Source organism: Benincasa hispida, chromosome 8 (assembly GCF_027475165.1).
Source record: "Benincasa hispida cultivar pf3 chromosome 8, pf3_genome.v1.1, whole genome shotgun sequence".
NCBI classification, from domain to species: domain Eukaryota; kingdom Viridiplantae; phylum Streptophyta; class Magnoliopsida; order Cucurbitales; family Cucurbitaceae; genus Benincasa; species Benincasa hispida.
Window position 1 is genome coordinate 54,989,232 of NC_143485.1, and position 20,529 is coordinate 55,009,760.

At 34.4% G+C, this 20,529-nt stretch overlaps 1 protein-coding gene across 6 annotated transcripts; it reads left to right on the forward strand.

Annotated features, from left to right (window-relative positions):
• Nucleotides 1-7,193: 7,193 nt before the first annotated feature.
• Nucleotides 7,194-18,561, forward strand: SS3 (starch synthase 3). Of its 6 annotated transcripts, none has more exons than XM_090316017.1 (17): nucleotides 7,194-7,369; nucleotides 7,468-7,702; nucleotides 8,118-8,190; nucleotides 8,281-9,579; nucleotides 10,349-10,563; nucleotides 11,396-11,666; nucleotides 11,822-11,997; nucleotides 13,112-13,219; nucleotides 13,693-13,802; nucleotides 14,291-14,396; nucleotides 14,922-15,092; nucleotides 15,592-15,720; nucleotides 16,092-16,274; nucleotides 16,442-16,573; nucleotides 16,646-16,757; nucleotides 17,381-17,504; nucleotides 18,204-18,561. In XM_090316017.1, exons 2-17 carry the CDS (start codon nucleotides 7,571-7,573, stop codon nucleotides 18,331-18,333), a joined length of 3,471 nt encoding a protein of 1,156 aa, XP_090172143.1. In that variant the 5' UTR covers nucleotides 7,194-7,369; nucleotides 7,468-7,570; the 3' UTR covers nucleotides 18,334-18,561. The 6 variants fall into 6 exon arrangements, with proteins under 6 accessions (XP_090172143.1, XP_090172144.1, XP_038894132.1 ...); XM_090316018.1 differs by having other exon boundaries at nucleotides 7,529-7,702; XM_039038204.2 differs by lacking the exon at nucleotides 18,204-18,561 and adding an exon at nucleotides 17,716-18,004.
• Nucleotides 18,562-20,529: the final 1,968 nt, after the last annotated feature.

Genomic DNA, 20,529 nt, shown 5'->3' on the forward strand with positions numbered 1-20,529 from the left:
TTAAAGAATGTTGATTAATTTAATGAATTATTCTCAACTCACTAGAGCTTATAATGTGTAAGTCCATTAGGTCCCTGCTAACTCACAATTGATTAAGAAGGACTATAGTTAGAAAGAATAATTTTATTTGTTCAAATTAGCTTAGAAAAATATATTAATTATATATGTTATGATTAATATAAAGTATAATATATATCAATACATTATAATATATAGTTAATTGTAAATATGATTTATAATTAAACTATATATTTTAGGAGAATTAATGTATTTAAATGAGATTCAATTATTAAACTAATATAAGGTTTATATTAAAACTATAGATTATACATTAATGTGAAGAAGATTCATATTAAAATTATAAGTTATGTGAGAAATGTATATTTGAATATAGTTCAAATGTTTAATTCAAAGTTTATCAGAAGCTTGGTCTAAAATATTAGATATTTAATTATTATTTAATTTAACTAAATTCTTTTAATTTAATTAATTTAAATAAAACCACTACCCTTGTGGTGAGTGAGGAGAGGGAGCCATGTTAAATTGATTTATTCTACATTTTGCAAGGAGAAAATTTTCTATCTAAAAATTTTTTCTCTAAAATTACACAAAGAAGAAAGTTCTTTGTAGAAAATTCATTTTTTTCTTTTCTCTCAATAACACTTCCACAAGTGAGGTTCCTTCCTAGAGACATAGTGGGAAAAATCAATTGGAGACATCTAATTTGCAGAAAAGAAGAATTTGTTTTACTATTCGAGAATGAGAAGCCTTGGAGAAGGTTTTTGAGGACAATCTTCAAAGGTAATTTGTCTAAACCCAAAATGTTTTTTTGTAATTTCATCTTGTTATAATACAGAACTCTTTCTTTTATTTATCGTGATAATTTTACAAGAGGGAGCATCCTTTATATACAACTATGACAACTAATTATGGAAAAACTTATAACAGTAAAAAAAATGTACATATGGTAAGAATAAAAATAAACCCAAATACAGGGAATAAAATCATATGGACAAGGTAAGAGGATGTTTTCCATATTCAACACTCTCCCTCAAGCTGGGCAATATATGTTGATTAAGTCTAGCTTGATTTTTAAGTCTTCAAACATATTCTTGAATAAGGCCTTTGTTAGTATGTCAGCAATTTGCCTCTTGGTAGGTATGTAGTTGAGTGAGATGCTTTTGTTTTCAATTTTTTCCAACGTCCACATGTTTTATGCGATCATGATGAACTAGGTCTTTGACGATATTGATAGTAGCTTGATTATCATAGTGTACCTCCATTGGTTCTTCTGATTTGATTTCAAGTTAAGATAGAATGTTTTTGAGCCACATTCTTTCACATATTCCTAGAGCTAGAGCTATTAGTTTTGCTTCGGCATTGCTCATAGATACTATAAATTGTTTCTTACTTTGCTAGGTGACTAAATTTCCCCAAACAAAGGTGCAATATCCGGAAGTTGATCTTCTGTCTATTTTTAAGCTTGCCCAATCGGCATTTGTGAAGATTTCGATGTTTCTTCTCTTATATTTCTTGAAGTATAATCCTTCTCCTGGAGTTCCTTTCAAGTACCTGAGTATTCTGTATACAACTTTCATATTGTCTTATGTTGGATTGTTCATAAATTGACTTACAAAGCTAACTGCAAAACAGATATCAGGTCTTATGTGAGTTAGGTAAATCAATTTTCCAACTAGCCTTTGATACTGATCTTTGTTAACCATTTTGTGATTGTTTTCTTTGATTATGTGATTGTTTGTGTCAATTGGAGTATTAGCGAGCTTGCATCCAAGCATTCTAGTTTCCTTTAACAAATCAAGGACATATTTTCTTTAAGAAAGGCTCAAGCCTGTTTTTGAGCGGGCCATTTCCATTCCTAGGAAGTATTTAAGGTTGCCTAAGTCCTTTACTTCGAATTCCTTGGCTAAGAGAAGTTTTAGATTTCTTATTTCTTCTTCATGGTCTCCTGTAAGGATAATATCACCTACATAGACAATGATAATTGCTATTTTCCCTGTGCAAGAATATTTGACGAAGAAAGTATGGTCAAATTGACATTGTGAGTACCCGTTTTCCTTTACCACTATTGAGAATTTATTAAACCACGCCCTAGGGGATTGTTTTAGGCCATATAAGGATTTTTTGACTTTGCATACCTTATTTATGGTTTGAGTAGATTCTACATCGGCCGATATATCCATATACACTTCTTCTTCTAGGTCTCCATTAAGGAAGACATTTTTTATGTCTAATTGGTGAAGAATCCAATCATTATTCACAGCTAGGGAAAACAGGACACGGATAGTATTTAATTTTGTCACCGGGGCAAATGTTTCTTGTTAGTCAATGCTATAGGACTGGGTGAATCCTTTGGCGACGAGTCTAGCTTTGAACCTATCCATTTCTCCATTAGCTTTGAACTTGACGGTGAAGATCCATTTGTATCCTACCGTTTTCTTTCCTGGAGGTAGGTCTGTTATTTCCCATATGTTGTTCTTTTCCAAGGCCTTTATTTCGTCTAATACAGCTTGCTTCCAATTAATGTCCTTGAGGGCTTCAGACATTGTTTGGAATGTAAACTTGGGATAGTATAGTTGTGAATGCTTTAAACTTGGGAGAGAGTTTTTTTGTAGGATATGTAGTTTTGGATGGGATGCATCATACAGGTTCTTACCTCTTTCCATTGTGCAATAGGAAGATCAATGTCTTTAGTAAGTATTTCTGCTGTGGAGTTGGAGACATGATTTTCCTGTATTTCAGTTGGGTTCTAATTGAGAATTGGTGCATGTTCAAAGGTGTTCTTCCTTCTAGTATAGACTATAGGATCTTTCCTACTTTCTGGTAGGCCTTGATTGGGAATATCTATTTCATGTATATAAGGAACACACAGAGCACTCTCTTCAATGAGATCTAGTTTTTGGTTTCCTTCATTTTCCTTCGTTTTTCGTTTTTTATGAGGGTGGAAGGTTCAGTGGTGTCTTGCTTTTTGAAGTAAGTTTGGGTTTCAAAGAAGGTTACATCCATGAATGTATAGAACCTTTTTGTAGTTGGTGAGTAGCATTTGTATCCCTTTTGGCTTGGAGCATAATCGAGAAAGATGCATTTTATTGCCTTAGGATCTAATTTACTCCTATTGAGTCTATGATCTTGGACAAAAACTGTGCAACCAAATATTTTTAAAGGAACTTGAGAAAATAATCTATCATGTAGAAATACTTCCTCAAGTTTTTGTAAAGGAGTTTTGAAGCCTAATATTTGAGAGGGCATTCTATTACTAAGGTAGGTGGCTGTTAGAACTGCCTCTCCCCACAAAAAGTGGGGGGTGTTAGCGTGACACATTAAAGCTTTAGAAACTTCTAGGAGATGTCTGTTTTTTCTCTCCGCAATTCCATTTTGCTGGGGAGTGTTAGGACATGTACTTAGGTGGGCAATACCTTTTTCGTTTAGAAAATTTTTCAAGAAGTGTTAAAATAATCCTTAGCATTGTTAGTGTGAAGGATTTGGATTTTTGTGTTAAAGAGATTGAGAATCATGGAAAACAGATTCTGGAATATGGAAGTAACTTTAGACTTTTCTTTCATTAAAAACACCCAAGTAAGTCTAGTATGATCATCGATAAATGAAACAAACCATTTAGCTCCTGTTACATTCTGAACTCTACTAGGTCCCCAAACATCACTATGCATCATAGAAAAGGGATAAGACGGTTTATATGCGCTTACTGGATATGAGGATCAAGCTAACTTTTCCATTTCACAAGACTCACATTGAAACACCTGAGAACTTTTATTGAAAATATCTAGAAACATTCGTTTCAAATATAGAAAATTGGGATGTCTTAAACGATTATGTCATAACTTTATTGTACTATCATAATTGTCTTTAGAAGCAACAAAAGTAGATGTACTAACATAATTATCTTTAGAGACAACAAAATTAGATGTACTAGATGTACTATCATAATAGTCTTTAGAAATAAAAAGAGATTTACTAAGACCTAACTCCTTAACTTGTGACTTAAGAGCATTTAGTATGTAGAGACTCGAGGTTTTCTTAGCATTGCCAATCATCTTCCCCGAATTCAAATCTTGAAATATGCAATTATGTGAGTAGAAAGTTGCACTGCAGTTTTTCATAAACGTTAGTTTGCTTATGGAAAGAAGATTGCATTTAAGATTTGGGACATGCAACACATTCTCTAATACTAGACCTTTAGATACAAACACATTGCCAATTCCCATTACTTTAGAATAGATATCATCAGCAATCTTTACAGTAATTTGACTGTTACAGTGTATGTAGTTAGTTAAAAGTGAGATGTCACTTGTCATGTGATCTGATGCACCAAAGTCAATAATCCAAGTAAAAGTTACCTGATTGTGTCATTGTTGCTATGCTAGTTTCTCATGTTTTTTGAGTAGGTTTCGGTTGGCCGAATAGTTTTTGGAGAAGGTCCAACTGCTCCTTAGTAAACACATTATATTCAGGGTTGAAGTTACCTTTTGATGATGTACTTGCTTGATAGGCCTTTCCACGTCTGTCTCCTGCACCGTTGTTGGGCTTCTAATCTGGAGGTTTTCCATGAATATCCCAACACACTTCTTTAGTGTGTCCTAGTTTTTTACAGTGTTCACACCATGGTCTTGGTTTTCGTTGTCGATTCTCAGTTTCTGTGTAGTTCTGGTTTCGATTGTAATGGTTATCATGAGTATTTATATGTACCTCATTACCAAGGTTTTGAGCAAGTAAGGTCGATCCTTCAGATTCTGAACTGGCAGTCACTTCTAACATTAGTTTCTTCTTACTTTCTTCTCTTCTCACTTCTGCAAAAACTTCTCTGATGTTAGGTAATGGTTTAATAGCTAAGATTCTACCACGTACCTCATCAAGTTCTTTATTAAGGCCAAGCAGAAATTTGAACACTCGTTTCTTTTCAACTATCTTTTTGAATGTAGCTTCATATGCAATGCATTCCCACTTATGGCTTTCAAATACGTCCAGTTGCTGCTAAAGTCGAGATAGTTGATAGTTGAGTAAAATAGTGAGTGACTTACATATCCCCTTGTCGTAGCTCATGAATTTTACCTTCAATTTCAAATGACTCTGCAGTATTTTCTTGGTCATAATAAATTTCACGAGTTGCTTCCCAGATTTCGCTTGCAGTTGAGAAGAGTAAAAGACCTTCACCAATTTCTGTTGTCATGGAGTTAATTAGCCATGACATAACCATATTATTTTCCGCTTTCCATGTCTTGTATCTTTGATCAACTTGGTCTGAGATAGGATTTTTGCTTGACAAGTAATCTTCCTTTTCCACATATGAACATCATAACTGATTGTAACCATTATAGGTAATTCCTTCTATTTAATTTGTGATTAGTAATTGGAAGTACGGTCCCTTCAGTATTGTTAGAATTTATGCATAAAAAATTGTTGATTGGCAAAACAATTAATTAAGAAGGAAATAGGAAAAAGAAAAAAAAAATAAAAACTGATAAAAAATTTGTCCAGATCTGGCTCACGCTCCAGACCCGACTCCAGACCCACAATTTCACCCGATCCGACCCACAAGTCACAAACCCAGTTCGACCCGATTCTGTTTACTCCCAGATCCGCAACTTAACCCGATCCGACCCACCCACAAGGCACAGACCCGGCGCGACCCGACTTCGTTACTCCCAGACTCGCGACTTGACCCTTGAGGTTCTGTCGATGACTTCCGTGATTTTGTTTTCCACCCACGATCCGTGACTATTCACAACTGGAGATGAGATTTTTGGGAATCGGCACCAACTATCGATGACTTCCGGTTGATGAACGTGTTCTTGGTCGTCGGTCGAAGGCTGTGTTTCGGCTACGGATGCTTCAGATTAGTTGCGATCCACTAGTTCGACACGATTTGATGCGTTTTTCTTCAGACGTGAAGCTTCACGCAAGGAATCGATGGAGGTTTCTTCTACTGCACTGCTTCCAACAACTAGGTATGTTTGAGATTTTCTGTTTTCTTTTCTAGGGTTTCGGACATGAAACCTGTAGAAAAGATTTATAGAGTTGGCTCTGATACCATGTTGTAAAACATAACTCTTTCTTTTATTTCTTGTGATAATTTTACAAGAGGGAGCATCCCTTATATATATATATAACTATGATAGCTAATTATTGAAAAACTTATAACAGTAAAAAAATGTACATATGGTAAGAATAAAAACAAACCCAAATTACCGGGAATAAAATCATATGGACAAGGTAAGAGGAGGTTTTCCATATTCAACACATCTTCTCAAAATCAAAACAAAAGTATACATACGCTTCCACTGCGGATCCGACTCATCAATTTCATCTACATGTTTACTACGGTTGAAACATTTTTTTTTATTTCTTTTAAGAGGCGGTAGGATTTAAACCTTAACCTATATTTGCGATCTGATGCTCGAATCAAGTATTATTCCTTTTGCCTTTCCGCAAAAGTATTATTCCTTTTGAAATTCAAGTCAGAGATGATAAAGAAAATTTAACCGTGGACAATCCACATTATTGTATTTATAAATATAGCAACATGGTTATGATTTTGCAAATATGCCAGTTTTTATTAAATACATGTCTATTTAGACATTTTTACCTACTTTATTTTTCTTCATACATATCATTGATAGGCTTCTACATAAATAGACATTTTTTTTAGTATAATTGGAAGTAGGGGATTCGAATCACAAATTTATAGTTAATATTGTGTATTAATTGAGTTATGCTAATTTTGGCCTTCATATATAGACTTTGATAAGATTAATAGATGTAAATACATCTATCACTACCACTTATATAAACATAAATTAAATATTGCTATTTCATAATCATACTTTTCTATTTTTGAAAATCCCCAAATTGAATATTTTATTTAATAAATTATTAACCATTAAAAGAAGAGTAAGTGAGTACTTGGTCAAACACAATGAACGGAATAAAAGTACAAATTTCATTTATTTAGGGTGCAAATGAAATCTCAACTGATTGATTAGGTATAAATGACACGTGTGACCGTGTGTGTGTGAGAGAGTCACTCTTAAATCTTAATTAATCAGTGATTAGTGATTTTAAGTATAATTTTAGCAGAGGCATGTGACGTGGCAAGCTGTCATTTGATGTGGCAATTTCTGATTGCGCCTTACGATTGGCGGTCCATCACACAACCAATTAAGTCACAAACCATTGAGCACCGTTGATTCATTTACCTTCTTCTTCCAACCAAAAATCAGAAAAGGCATTTTTACAGACCATAATCTCGTGCTTTGATAGCTGCTTGCTTCAAATGGCTGTAAGCCTACCAGTAACCACTTCCTTTTTTTGCTGTTTATCGGCCGAGCCTTGCATGGTGTGTGCTTATTGAAGTTTTCGTCCTTTTCTACGTTTTGGGTTCCAGTTTCTATAATTTATTCCTTCTTTATTTATTATTCAATACCGCAATTCTAGACGGAGATTCACCGGAACTGCGATCTGAAGCTTGTTTGGATGAACAATTTCTGTTAAACAGTAGAAGAAACCGGAGTTTTCGTACGTCCTCGTTTCGTTTCTAATGGAGGTGGCGCTTCAGGCACATGTGTCCCGGAGTTGGAGGACCACGAATTTTACTGAAGCACAAGCTGGGAGTTTGAGGTTCAGACTCTTTCATGGAAATACAGCGTCGTCTACTACTTCTACTACACTGGTATTTTGGATTTTTCGTTGTTGCTACCATTGTTCTTCTTGCGTCTTTTTGTTTTTTTTTTTTTTTTGTTTTTGTTGGAATGGTGCTTGATTCAAATGATATTCGTTGGAATTCCTGTTTGTCGCTGGTTTGTTTCTTGCTTGAATGGACTGCTTTTTGTTCGTCTATCGGTTTTCTATCAAATTGGAGGACATGGGTCGTTTTTATTTAATGGTTGTTGAAAGGTATGTGGAAATGTAATGTGGAATCGATGAATATCAATACCACCTGAGCAGAGTTCTGAGTGACTTGCTTTTTTGTGAGCATCACACTAGTTTTCTGGCTGAAATGTGTTACTTTTTATATGTTTCTGATATTTGGAATTGAGATTGACGTACCTGAACTTGCATTTCTTGCTTTACCTTTATGGGTTCAGTCTCCCTTATGGTTCAGAGGGCATGTTGTAGCCGGGAGGTCGTTCAGAATTGTTGCTAGTGCCCGTCAGTCAGGTTGATTCTGTTGGTTTTCAAGTTTATGTTTCATAGTTTAATTTTTTATACATAATTTTTTATGATTCAACTGAAACTGAATCCTTATAGATTCTTCAAGGAAGAGATCTAGGAAATTGTCAACAGCAAGACTTGAAAGCTCTGCACCAAAGGGGTTCAAACCCAAAGTTCCTCTAGGAGCAAGCACCCCTAAAAGAGATCACGGTAGTGATGAAGAGAAAGAAGGCTCTGCAACGCTAAAATCTAGTGCACACACAAAGCCTAATCAGGCAGCAGTTAAATTGAAGGTGGGTGATGAGGAGGATTTAGCAGCTAAAGTTTCGCAAGAGGATGCAGATGTACAAAAAATGGAAGAGAATGATGCAGAAATTAAAAGCTCTTTGACAAGTAAATCTACTTCTGTTGGTGAAAGTGCTGCAGAAATAGATAATGGAATGGCAGGTAGGTTAAGTGGGATAGGCCAAAAATCACTGGAGAAAGAAGAGGAGAATGAGCCAAGTGAAGCAGTTTCAGGTGTCCTAGATAACTCTGTGGAAGATGAACCTCTCAAGAAAGAAGAAAAATTAACTGAAGAAGAATCTTTAAAATTAAAGTTGGAGATGGAAGCAATAGCAAAGAGACATGAAATTAAGAAACTGGCTGAGGAAAACTTACTAGGAGGAATTCAAGTGTTTGTTTTTCCGCCAGTTGTTAAACCTGATCAAAATATAGAATTGTTCTTTAATAGGAGTCTTTCCATTCTGAATGGAGAGCAAGATGTTTTGATCATGGGAGCATTCAATGACTGGAAATGGAAATCTTTTACCATGAGGCTAAACAAAGCAAATATTGATGGGGATTGGTGGTCTTGTCAGATTCATGTTCCCAAGGAGGCTTACAAGATAGACTTCGTGTTCTTTAATGGGAAAGATGTCTATGAAAATAATGATGAAAAGGATTTCTGCATATATGTGGAAGGCGGAATGGATGCCTCTACATTTGAAGATTTCTTATTAGAGGAGAAACGTAAAGAACTTGAAAGACTTGCGAAAGAGAGGACTGAAAGGGAAAGACAAGAAGAAGAGGCGAGGCGAATAGAAGCTGAGAAGGTTGCTATGGCAGCTGACAGAGATCAGGCGAGGGCAGATACTGAAAAAAGGAGAGAGATGGTAAAACAGCTTTCAAAAATGGCAGCAAAGTCTGTTGATAATGTTTGGTTCATTGAACCTACTGAATTTCAAGGTGGAGACTTAGTCAGGTTATATTATAATAAAAATTCAGGTCCTCTGGCTCATGCAGAAGAGCTTTGGGTTCATGGTGGGCATAATAATTGGACAGATGGATTATCCATTATTGAAAAACTTGTCTTTGCTGAGACAAAGGACAATTGTGATTGGTGGTATGCTGATGGTACGTGTAAATGTGTCTTGTTGTCCTTTTATATCTTGCAGCATGTAGGTGTTGAGTTACCGTGGCGTATTCACATAGTGAAAATTTTCCAGAAATGCTACATATGCTTAGAGCCTAGAGGTCTTTAACTCTTAAATAACCATTTGGAGACAAATAGCTTTTGATGACTAAGCAAAAATGCTAGGCCTGAAAAATGTAGAACTCTTATTACCACCATTTTGATGCTTTGATTGTTTTGCATGCGAGGCCTTTTTATAACAAATAATTGATGGATGTTTGACTGTTCAATCTTTCAAGAATGAAAAAAAGTCCTGTCCTTTAGAAAAAATGGAGAGGAAAACATCCGGTATTCAGTGTGGCACCAGGCAGTTGTCACCATAATATTTCACACGTTCTCTCCCTCCACAAAACAAAGATCCTTAAGAGACATTTTTGAAAGTTTGTGACGGTATTTGTTGTCAAATTATACATAATGTGATCTGGCTTCCAAAATGAATTGTCTGCTTGTGGTCCAGGTTGTTAATCATTATTGGATGGGGGAAAGAATGTTACATTTTTTGGTTTTCAGATCAACATCTCCTCTAATAATTATAGAAAGATGTATGTGGGGGATCTAAGAAGGCTGTTAATTTATAGTCGCCCTCGGTTTAAGAGGGAAAAAAATGTTAATTGACTACTCTGATCTCTTTATCTGAAGGCTGATGTTAAGTGTAATTTTTATATTTTAGCATTGAGTTTCATTGCACATACACAACTATACATTTTGCAGTAATCGTACCTGATCGAGCCCTTGTTCTGGATTGGGTTCTTGCTGATGGGCTGCCCAAAAAGGCCAATATTTATGATAACAACAAACGTCTTGATTTCCATGCTATTGTTCCAAAAGCCATTTCTGAGGAGCTTTACTGGGTTGAGGAAGAACGCAGGATTTATAGGAAACTTCAGGAAGAGAGGAGATTAAGAGAGGAAGCTCTCCGTGCCAAGGTCAATTCACCAAAACTTTACAGTTGACTCAATATCTAATTTCATTTTGATTTAAAGTAACAATTCTACACAGATATCTTTACAGAAAACCATAATGTGCAGAAATATTTAGGTTACCTTTCACACATCTGGATTCAATGCTAGATGATATCAAACATCCTGAATTGCTGCCTATTTGCGTTTTTTTTTTTTTAATTTATAAATATTTATTTAGTGATTCTGTAGCTTAGTCTAATTGTTTGTCTGAAAAAGGTACTTAGGATATTCTTGTTTAGCCTTAACGCTTAACTCTCCTACCATTTTTTTTACTTCCTTTTTTTCCTCTGATTACACCACTTGCTATCAGCAAGGTTTTCTTCTGGAATCTTTGGAATGAGTGAAATGTGAAATGGGAGGATTTGTAGGAACTCTTCATCAAGTTTTGATAGTCTTTTGGAATCGACTTTGTTTTTTGTTTTTGTTTTTGTTTGTTTATTTTTCTTTTTAATTTGGAGTTGGAGCTTTGCTCCCCTTATACCTAGGGCACCTGCACCCTCTAAGGATCAGACCCAGGAGATATAAAGATTTTTTTGGTATTATTGAACTTCTTGGGACCTCCAAGCCGGTTTGACCAAGGGACTCAAGCCCTTGCGAATGGGGCCGCCCCTGGGAAACGATTTTGTTTCATGCTTCATATTGGTGCACGTAAACAAATTTATAAAGAATTAGTCATTCTACTTTAATTTCCAATTGGAAGCTATTATAATACACCTTTTTGGTATTTTGTGTCAAACCAGTTTTTATCATCTCCCTTTCACTTGCAGCTACTAATTTGTATGTCTCTTTGTTCTAGGTTGAAAGAACAGCTCGTATGAAATCTGAGACAAAGGAAAGAACCATGAAAAACTTTTTGTTATCACAGGAACACATAGTGTTTACTGATCCCGTTGATGTTCAAGCAGGGAGCGCAGTGACAGTCTTTTACAATCCTGCCAATACACCTCTGAATGGAAAACCTGAAGTATGGTTCAGATGTTCATTTAATCGTTGGTCCCACCGTAACGGTCCATTGCCACCACAAAAAATGTTGCCTGCTGATGGTGGCAGCCATGTGAAAGCCACTGGTGAGATTTCATTTCTAACACCTTTTAATCATTGGGTGAGATTAATGGTGTCATTAATGTTTTCTAACCGGTCCTTTTTGCTGCAATTTTGATGCCGGTAAATTCTCTTTTTTTCCTTTAGGAGATGATTGTGTTGTTTTTATTTGTTTCTGCAGTTAAGGTTCCATTGGACGCATATATGATGGATTTTGTATTTTCTGAGAGAGAAGATGGTGGGATATTTGACAATAAAAATGGCATGGATTATCATATACCTGTGGTGGGTGGAATAAGTAAGGAGCCACCATTGCACATTGTGCATATAGCTGTAGAAATGGCACCTATTGCAAAGGTAAAGTTTTGATTCCAAATTTATTATATTTTTTGTATTCAGAAAGTGAAAGAATATATTAGATCATTCAAAAAACTCAACAAAAGGAGCTTAAACAAGACGATTTTGTTGGGGGGGGGGGGGGTGGTCCCAATCCAAAATATTCCCCCAAATAATAATTACCACTCATCGTATGATCTTTTCTTCTAAGGTTAACCATGTAGGACCTTTTGCAATTAAAAAGGAAACTGTTGGTAAGGCAATGTTAAATAGTTGGTTCTATCGATACTATGTTGCAAAGCTATTTTATGTTTAAAAAATTAAACATGAAAGAAAGAAAGAGAGAGAGAGAGGCTATTTATTGAACTATTTTCTTACTAGCCTTTCAATGAAGAACTCCTAGAAAAATTGAAGATTTCACCTGCTAATCTCTAGACAGTAGAACACCCAATCGGAAAATGTGGTACCAAAGATGCCTTGGTAGCAAATCATATGATAACATTGGTGAATTGGTCAGGGTGATCCTTTGGTTATATAAACCATCCTAACGCAAATACTAACACATTTGAATCAATTGAGATCAACTTTAAAGATTAGGTTTAGACACAAATTGCCTTAATATCAAAGTTGTTGAGACAGAGCTAATTTCTTAATTTAAGATTCTAATACTTTACAGGCAATGTTCTTGATATACAACTCAAAGTAACATGAATTGGGAATGGGGTGGAGCTCTCTTGGCTCTCATACGTACATAGCTAAATTTTCGTTCATCAAAATACGTTCGCTAAAATAAACATTCAACTATCCAACCTAACTAGGAATAGGGAAATTGTTGGGCTTTAGGCCTATATCGAACCGTAAACAAAACAGTAAATAACTTGATAACTTTTTAGTAATTTGCATCCACTAGAACCGAAAATTAACTGCATTTCATGGAATTGAAGAAATGGAATTAAAAAGAAATACAAGGTTAAGCTTGAGAGAGAGAGGTGGGGATAACATGCCAATGCATAGCAGCTTCCAATTTTGGGATATTGTTTTGGTAAGTATGCTTTCCCAATTCTGTTGATGCAGTTATTGCAAGATAAGAGTATTCATATACATTTGTATTTCTTTTATTTACTATGCTATCCAGGTTGGAGGTCTTGGTGATGTTGTAACTAGTTTATCCCGTGCCATTCAAGATTTGAACCATAATGTGGACATTGTTCTACCTAAATATGACTGTCTGAACCTAAGCAATGTAAGCTTTATTTCCTTAGATTTCAATTATTTTTGTTACTGGATATATAATATACAGAGACACACACAAGCTCATCTCATTTTCTTACTTTTAATTGTGCAATTAAACCCCCAGCTGATGAGAACCTTAAAATATGTGCAACCTGTTTGGTTTCATTGTAATGATTTCAGAATAAGATGTTTGCTTAGAATAGTTAGTGATGTATTGCATGACTATCCCCTCATGTGCTTGTGCCAGATTGATCAAGTTTTTGCCTCAACTGAGCTTTTTATTGTTCCTCCTTTTTACTATATCCTCAGGGCCTTCAAGGCTCCAAAAGGTTAACATTATGAAATATGAGTGCTTGAACATCTTGAAACATTTTACATACCTTTTCAGTTTTCCCAATTGATCTCTCAAAAGAGCCTTCATGTTCTTCTCACTCTTAGTATCTTGAAACGTTGACAGTTTGATGAAAAAAAATTGTGATGTAGGTGGAAAATTTTCACCATCGACAAAATTATTTCTGGGGAGGAACAGAAGTAAAAGTCTGGTTCGGCAAAGTGGAAGGGCTCTCTGTTTACTTTTTGGAGCCTCAAAACGGGTAGATCTTATGACTTTTTCCTTTAAATTTAGGTTTTCATGTCATGATGTTACCAAAAATAGGTTGTATTATTGGATTTTATTTCTGCCTTAGCTTATGATTGCTAGAGGAGAAGATATCTAATATCCCCACCTGAGACTGGTGCATTTTTTCCCTTTTTATGTATTGATTCTTATTTCTTATCTCATCTGAGAAATTGATTGATTGCAACTCCCTGCTGTAGTGTGCCTCAGAAATAATTCCTTGGAAGGATATTCTAACGACATCCTCAAACCCAAAGTGTACTTGTTGAACCCCCCCACCCCCCTCTAGTTCTCTCTCATTTCACTTGATTTCTGTCCTAGCAAAAACCATCTATTTGCTTTTGACTATGAGAACATATCATTTCAAAGTATATGTTTCATGTGTTGGTTTATGCTTGCACTTGAGCTTCATCTTTACAGGACCACTTCAAAGAAATATCTAATATGTTTGTATCCACTTCTTAGATTCTTTTGGACAGGATGTATATATGGTTGTGCAAATGATGGGGAGAGGTTTGGTTTCTTTTGTCATGCTGCTCTTGAATTCTTACTCCAAGGAGGATTTCATCCTGTAAGTATTCTCTTAACTAATTACTAATTTATAGTGGTTTAATTATGTAATTTTCTCTAACCTGTTATTGTATTATATGTGAATAGAACAAAAACAAGAGTTGATAGCAAATATTGGTCTCATTCGTCTGAATGTTTAAAAGCATACTTGCACACTAAGATGTACATGTCTGGGCGGAAGTACTATCTATTTATTTCAAAATGGGAGATTCTTGTAGTTTACTTTTATTGGTCTTCCTTGTATTGGAATCAAAATAATCACTTTGTAGAATGTTTTCTTCCTAAAATCCTGCAATTTTTGAGGCATTCCTTTGCTGACATGATATACCATTTACATGTTAGTTTGTGTTCTTATGGAGAAGGTAGGTTGAAAAAGAAACTTCTTTATTCTGTATGGAAAAAGAACCTTATAAGAGACTGCTTAGGCAATAATTAGATCTTAGAATCTTAGATGGTTATTTTGCTTCTTGCATGTATATCATGATGAAAAATGGTTACATTTTTAATTACGTTTTGTCTTCGGCAGGATATTATCCATTGTCATGATTGGTCTAGTGCACCAGTTGCTTGGTTATTCAAGGAACAATACATGCACTATGGCCTTACTAAAGCACGGGTTGTCTTCACTATTCACAATTTAGAATTTGGAGCGCAGCTTATTGGGAGAGCAATGTTGTACTCGGACAAGGCTACAACTGTTAGTAATTTCATGTTATTAATCAATAAATAAGCTTTACCATGCATGATTTTAGATTCATTATTTCTGGGTATTATTACTTTTTGATTCTGATTAGGAATGCTGGCCTATCAGTCCTTTTAATGTAGAATTCTTTCTTCTCCGATGATGTAAAATTCAATTGAACTTCTTTCTTCAAGTTGTGCACACACGATATCTTTGGAAACATTTTCTTCTGCTTCAATATCTTTATTTCTTACCTTAAGAGTTTAGTGAATTTGAAAATTTTCTTAATCATGTCATGAGCCAAGAGGCAAATGTTTCTTGATTGGCTATCAGTCAATCTAGATGCTAATAATATTCTTGATACTCTGAACTAATATAAAATAATATTTCCATTATGTATACTTAATTGATCGGATTGTTAATAAAAGGAGGTGAGATAGAAAGCCTATGTTGTGGTTTGTGGCCTTATCTGTGATTGATTTGTAGTTTTTCTTCTTCTTGTGTTTATATGTAGGTGTCTCCTACGTACTCGAAGGAGGTGTCGGGAAATCCTGTCATTGCTCCCCATCTTCACAAGTTTCATGGCATTGTGAATGGAATAGACCCTGACATATGGGATCCATATAATGACAAGTTTATTCCGGTAAGTGTGTAAAAGTCTCTTCGTCACTTGCTTTTCTCCTGTTGCAAATATTTTCAGTAGGTTTTCTCATTGAAAGTTATTAAGTTAATGCAACTAATCAAATTTCCCGTAAATTAGGTATATACAAGTGCAAAAATGCAATAGCGAAGTGTGGCCTCTCTACAGATCCTTTTTTCTTTAAATTTTTTTAAGAACTTACTCCAAAGAATCTGATATATAGATAAAGTTTCATTATTTACCCATTGAAAGTATAGTACTGGCATTATGGCTTTTGAACTATTCTATTGTGAACCTGAATTAACTACATTTTTCTTTGGAACTTTATTACTAATGAAGTTTGTTTTGATATTGATTTCATATAAACTATCCAGGTACCATACACTTCAGAGAATGTTGTTGAGGGAAAAAGAGCTGCCAAGGAAGCATTACAACAGAGACTTGGCCTAAGTAGGTCTGATCTGCCTTTAGTAGGGATTATCACTCGCTTAACTCATCAAAAGGGAATCCATCTCATCAAGCATGCTATCTGGCGAACTCTAGATAGGGGTGGACAGGTTTATCTTCCCATGTTGCTTCCTTGTTTTTCTTGAAGTTACATCATGTTTCCTTTTTAGTTTTACAGCTAATGTTTGAGTTTTGTTCCAATGTCAAGCCTGTTCACTGAGAAATGTTGTGAGGGTTAGGTCCTAGACGTTGTTGCTAATGAGATGTGCTATGACAGGTTGTTTTGCTTGGTTCAGCTCCTGATCCGCGCATTCAAAATGATTTTGTGAATTTAGCAAATCAATTGCATTCATCTTACCCAGACCGTGCTCGTCTTTGTTTGACTTATGATGAGCCTCTTTCACACTTGGTATGTTGATGCAGAACTCAATTTGATAGTTCTTCCGATTTAATTATTAACCCATCTATTCAATAATTGCAGATTTATGCTGGTGGAGATCTGATACTTGTACCTTCAATTTTTGAGCCATGTGGTCTAACTCAGCTCACTGCAATGAGATATGGTTCAGTACCCGTTGTCCGAAAAACTGGAGGTTTGGGCAATACTCTTTTCTCGTAGAGAGTGACATATTCCCTTTTCAGCTGCCTATTACTTGCCGATAGAATTACTTCAACTAATGGAGTAATAATGGAGAGAAAACCATATAATAAGAATAATCGAAGTAACTATGTAATAATGGAGAGAAAACCATATTTAATAATAATAAGGTTCCCAAGGGGTGGCAATGCCCATGGTCTCTGAGTAACACCTACCTAGAGGTCGGGTGTTTGAACTTTTAGGTGATTATAATACGGAGAAGAACTCTTGATGTTTCAGAGTTTGGGCCTTAGGTTGGGGTGGACTTAATATAAATATATTTATATGTATATTATAATAGAAAAAATTATTATTATTATTATTTTTTAAATTACGAACATAGCTAAAATAAATGCCAGTGGAAGGAACTGGTATGTAAATCTAGGGACAGTTCTAAATTTGAAATACATTTATCAATTATTTTGGATGTACCATGTCATAAAGAATCTACAAGGTCAAACAGTAAACCGATTATCAACTTCAGGAATAATGATTAGCCATTTTTGATACTTAGTCAAAGAAAAATGCATTTCAACAGCCTACAATTACGCTGAAGTCTCTGTTTATTATTTTTTGTAGGACTTTATGACACTGTGTTTGACGTCGATCACGATAAAGAAAGAGCACAAGCAGCAGGCCTTGAACCAAATGGATTCAATTTTGAAGGAGCAGATCCATCTGGTGTTGACTATGCTCTTAATAGGTCAGTTAACATGTACAATCTGATGAATGGGTTTTCTTCTTTGTTAGAAGTTTATTTTCCCACCGCACATATTGTTAAAAAAAAAAAAAAGGTTTTATGTTCTATGTTTTGCTAGCCATGCTAGTTTTCCGAGGAAAAGTGACAAACTCTACGACTTTGCCTGCTGATTATTGATTACAATATGTTTTCTTTGGTTTGTTTATCTGGTTAGACGAATATGGGACGAAGGTTGGGAGTTGTTGGTACCATCACCATCATACTCCTCCCCTAAGAAGCACAAATATGGATACGAGATACAAATACGACACGACATGAATTCGGCGACATTATTTTTGAAAGCACACGTTTATTAAAATATGCGTTTTTTTTAAATATAGCATTTCTATACCAGAAAAAATTCAAAGTAAATTGATTGATGTATTTATATGCTAAAAAAATTAGTTCGATGTATTTCACACTTAAAATTTATTATTATTGCCATATATGTTCTTTTTTAGTTACTCAACAAGTGTTGTATGCATGTCTAATACATTTGTTGCGCTAACAAGTGTCCGATATCTGTCCAACAAGTGTCGGAGAGTCCATGTGTTCCGACATGTGTTGGTCACTTATATGCTAGTCAAACTAAAGTGCGTACTTCTTAGCGACTCCCAATCCCATGGTTGTATACACATGTTACAATAAGCGTTCTCATTTCAGAGCAATCTCTGCATGGTACAACGATCGAAGTTGGTTTCATTCATTGTGCAAGAGAGTGATGGAGCAAGACTGGTCTTGGAATCGGCCTGCTCTTGACTACTTGGAGCTTTATCATGCAGCACGGAAATGAAAAACGAGACGAACAATTGAATAAGGAAGCAAAGGATCAATCTACCCAAACTCAACGGTACTGTACAGGTTTAGTTATAATTCCGGCTTTTCATTTCTCTTATTTAAAAGATCTCTTTTTCACGTAGTACCTGCCCTATATTAGACCAAGTATTCATCTTTCTGTACATTGAGAACATATTTCAACTTAGATATAAATGCAGCATTTATCATTTTATTTAGCAGCAAATATGTTCTGATGTCCCAAAAAATGGAATCTGGTAGTAAGATTAAGTGGCTTAAGCAGAGTCAAGTATTCACCACTGAAATTGCTCATTATCTTTTTTAGAATTTATTATTATAATTTTGATGGTTGAAGTTGCTTCTGCTAGGACAGCCATTCAGGTGGTAGATGGTGGTGGAAATGATAGTTTTAATACTGACTGTGGGGTTGTCAACTGTCATAAACCAAAACTTTTTGGAAGATAGCAATTGATTTTGATATCTTAGGCCCCCATTTAATGCTCTTTATCTTAAAGACAAGAATAGTTCAAAAGATTTTGGGGGAAAAAAGTAATAAGGGAAGTGGGATTTGGTGCGCTTAAATCATCTAAAATATGAAGCAAGGTCATTTTTTTGGGTTGAGATCCTTATAGACTTTGAACAGAAGATGGGATAAGAAATAGTAAATTAATACCATCAGGTCTTAATCAGGTTGCTTTAATCTTTATATAAAAATCAAAACTACCAAAATCGTTGAGAAAAAAGTGAAATATAAGTAATAGAGATTGAGAAATCTACTCTTAAGAAAAGCAACCCAAGTTTTTGTATTTCTTACCATGATAATTTTTTGCTACCATTACAAAATTTATTTTTCACTTGTTTTAAATAGTCCAAGGTCTTATTTGATAATCATTTAGGTCTCGTTTGGCAACGATTTTTTTTTTAAAATATTTATTTTTGACATTTTTTTTTTTCCAATTTTGCAAGTAGGGTCTTCACCACTATGGTCTCAATCTTTGTAAAGAATGGGAAAAACTTGAATTCTTGGTCAAATTATAAAAACAAAAACATGTTTTTGAAAACTAAAATTATTTATAGTTTTCAAAAACAAGTTTCTACTAATGATTGGTTTTTGTAAACATTAGTAGAAAGTAGATAACAAAATATTAGATATTTATGGGTGAAAGTAGTGTTTATAGACTTAATATTCAAAAACAAAAAACATAATCATTATCAAATGTGACATTAGTTTTTAGTTTTGGTTTTTGAAAATTGTGATAATACTTTTTTTTTTTTTTCAATTTTCAGAACTTAGTAGGAAGAACATTAATTATTAGAAAGTAGATAACAAAACCATCTATAGAAAAAAAAATTTAAATACTTAATTTTCAAAAACTAAATAATTTTTCCACTCATCCTTCTGTGGGGTGGAAATGGGTCTTCCTTCTTCCTTTAATTGATGAAAAGCCATTGATTAGAGTTACTCTTTTGCAGTCCTATACTTGGTGCATCTAATTAGCAACAGCTTATCATAACTACAAAATCCAATTATTGACTTTAGATAGGGCCATATTTAGGATTATATGCAAAGTTAATGCAAAGTAAAAATAAAAGGCAAATCTTATCTCAAAGTCCCATGTGCTGCAAACTTTTAATAAGCACATAATAATAACTCCATGTCTTTAATGAACTAACTTATATTTTTTCTTGTTGAAAGCAAAAAGAAACAGATAAAATTTATGATCAAAGCTAGGGAGACAGAAATAGGTTACTTTTGCTTCATGAACTTTAGATCGTAATGATTCAATCTTTATAGGTTTAAATACTACTAGAATCCATGTACTTTCGGTTTTGATTAATTTTGGTTCTTGTTTTTTAATTCAAAGAGTTATGAATCAAAATTGAAATTATAGGGATCAAAACAAACATTTTAAAAATAAAGAGTATAAAATGAATCAAAGTAAAAAATATAAAGAGTAAAATAGTATCTAAACCGTCTATATTATTAAATTTGTACCACGCTATTTTCTTTGAATTATAATAGATGACAATATAATCCATATACTTAACCATTTATAACGAGTTAGTTGAAAAAGATTACTAAAAAAAAGTTCAAAGACTTACAACGTTTTTAAATTTTTGTAAAAAAAGGAAAAAGAAAAAGTTTTAAGTGTCACGATTGGTAGCCAAAAAGCTTAACAAAATTTTGGCATTC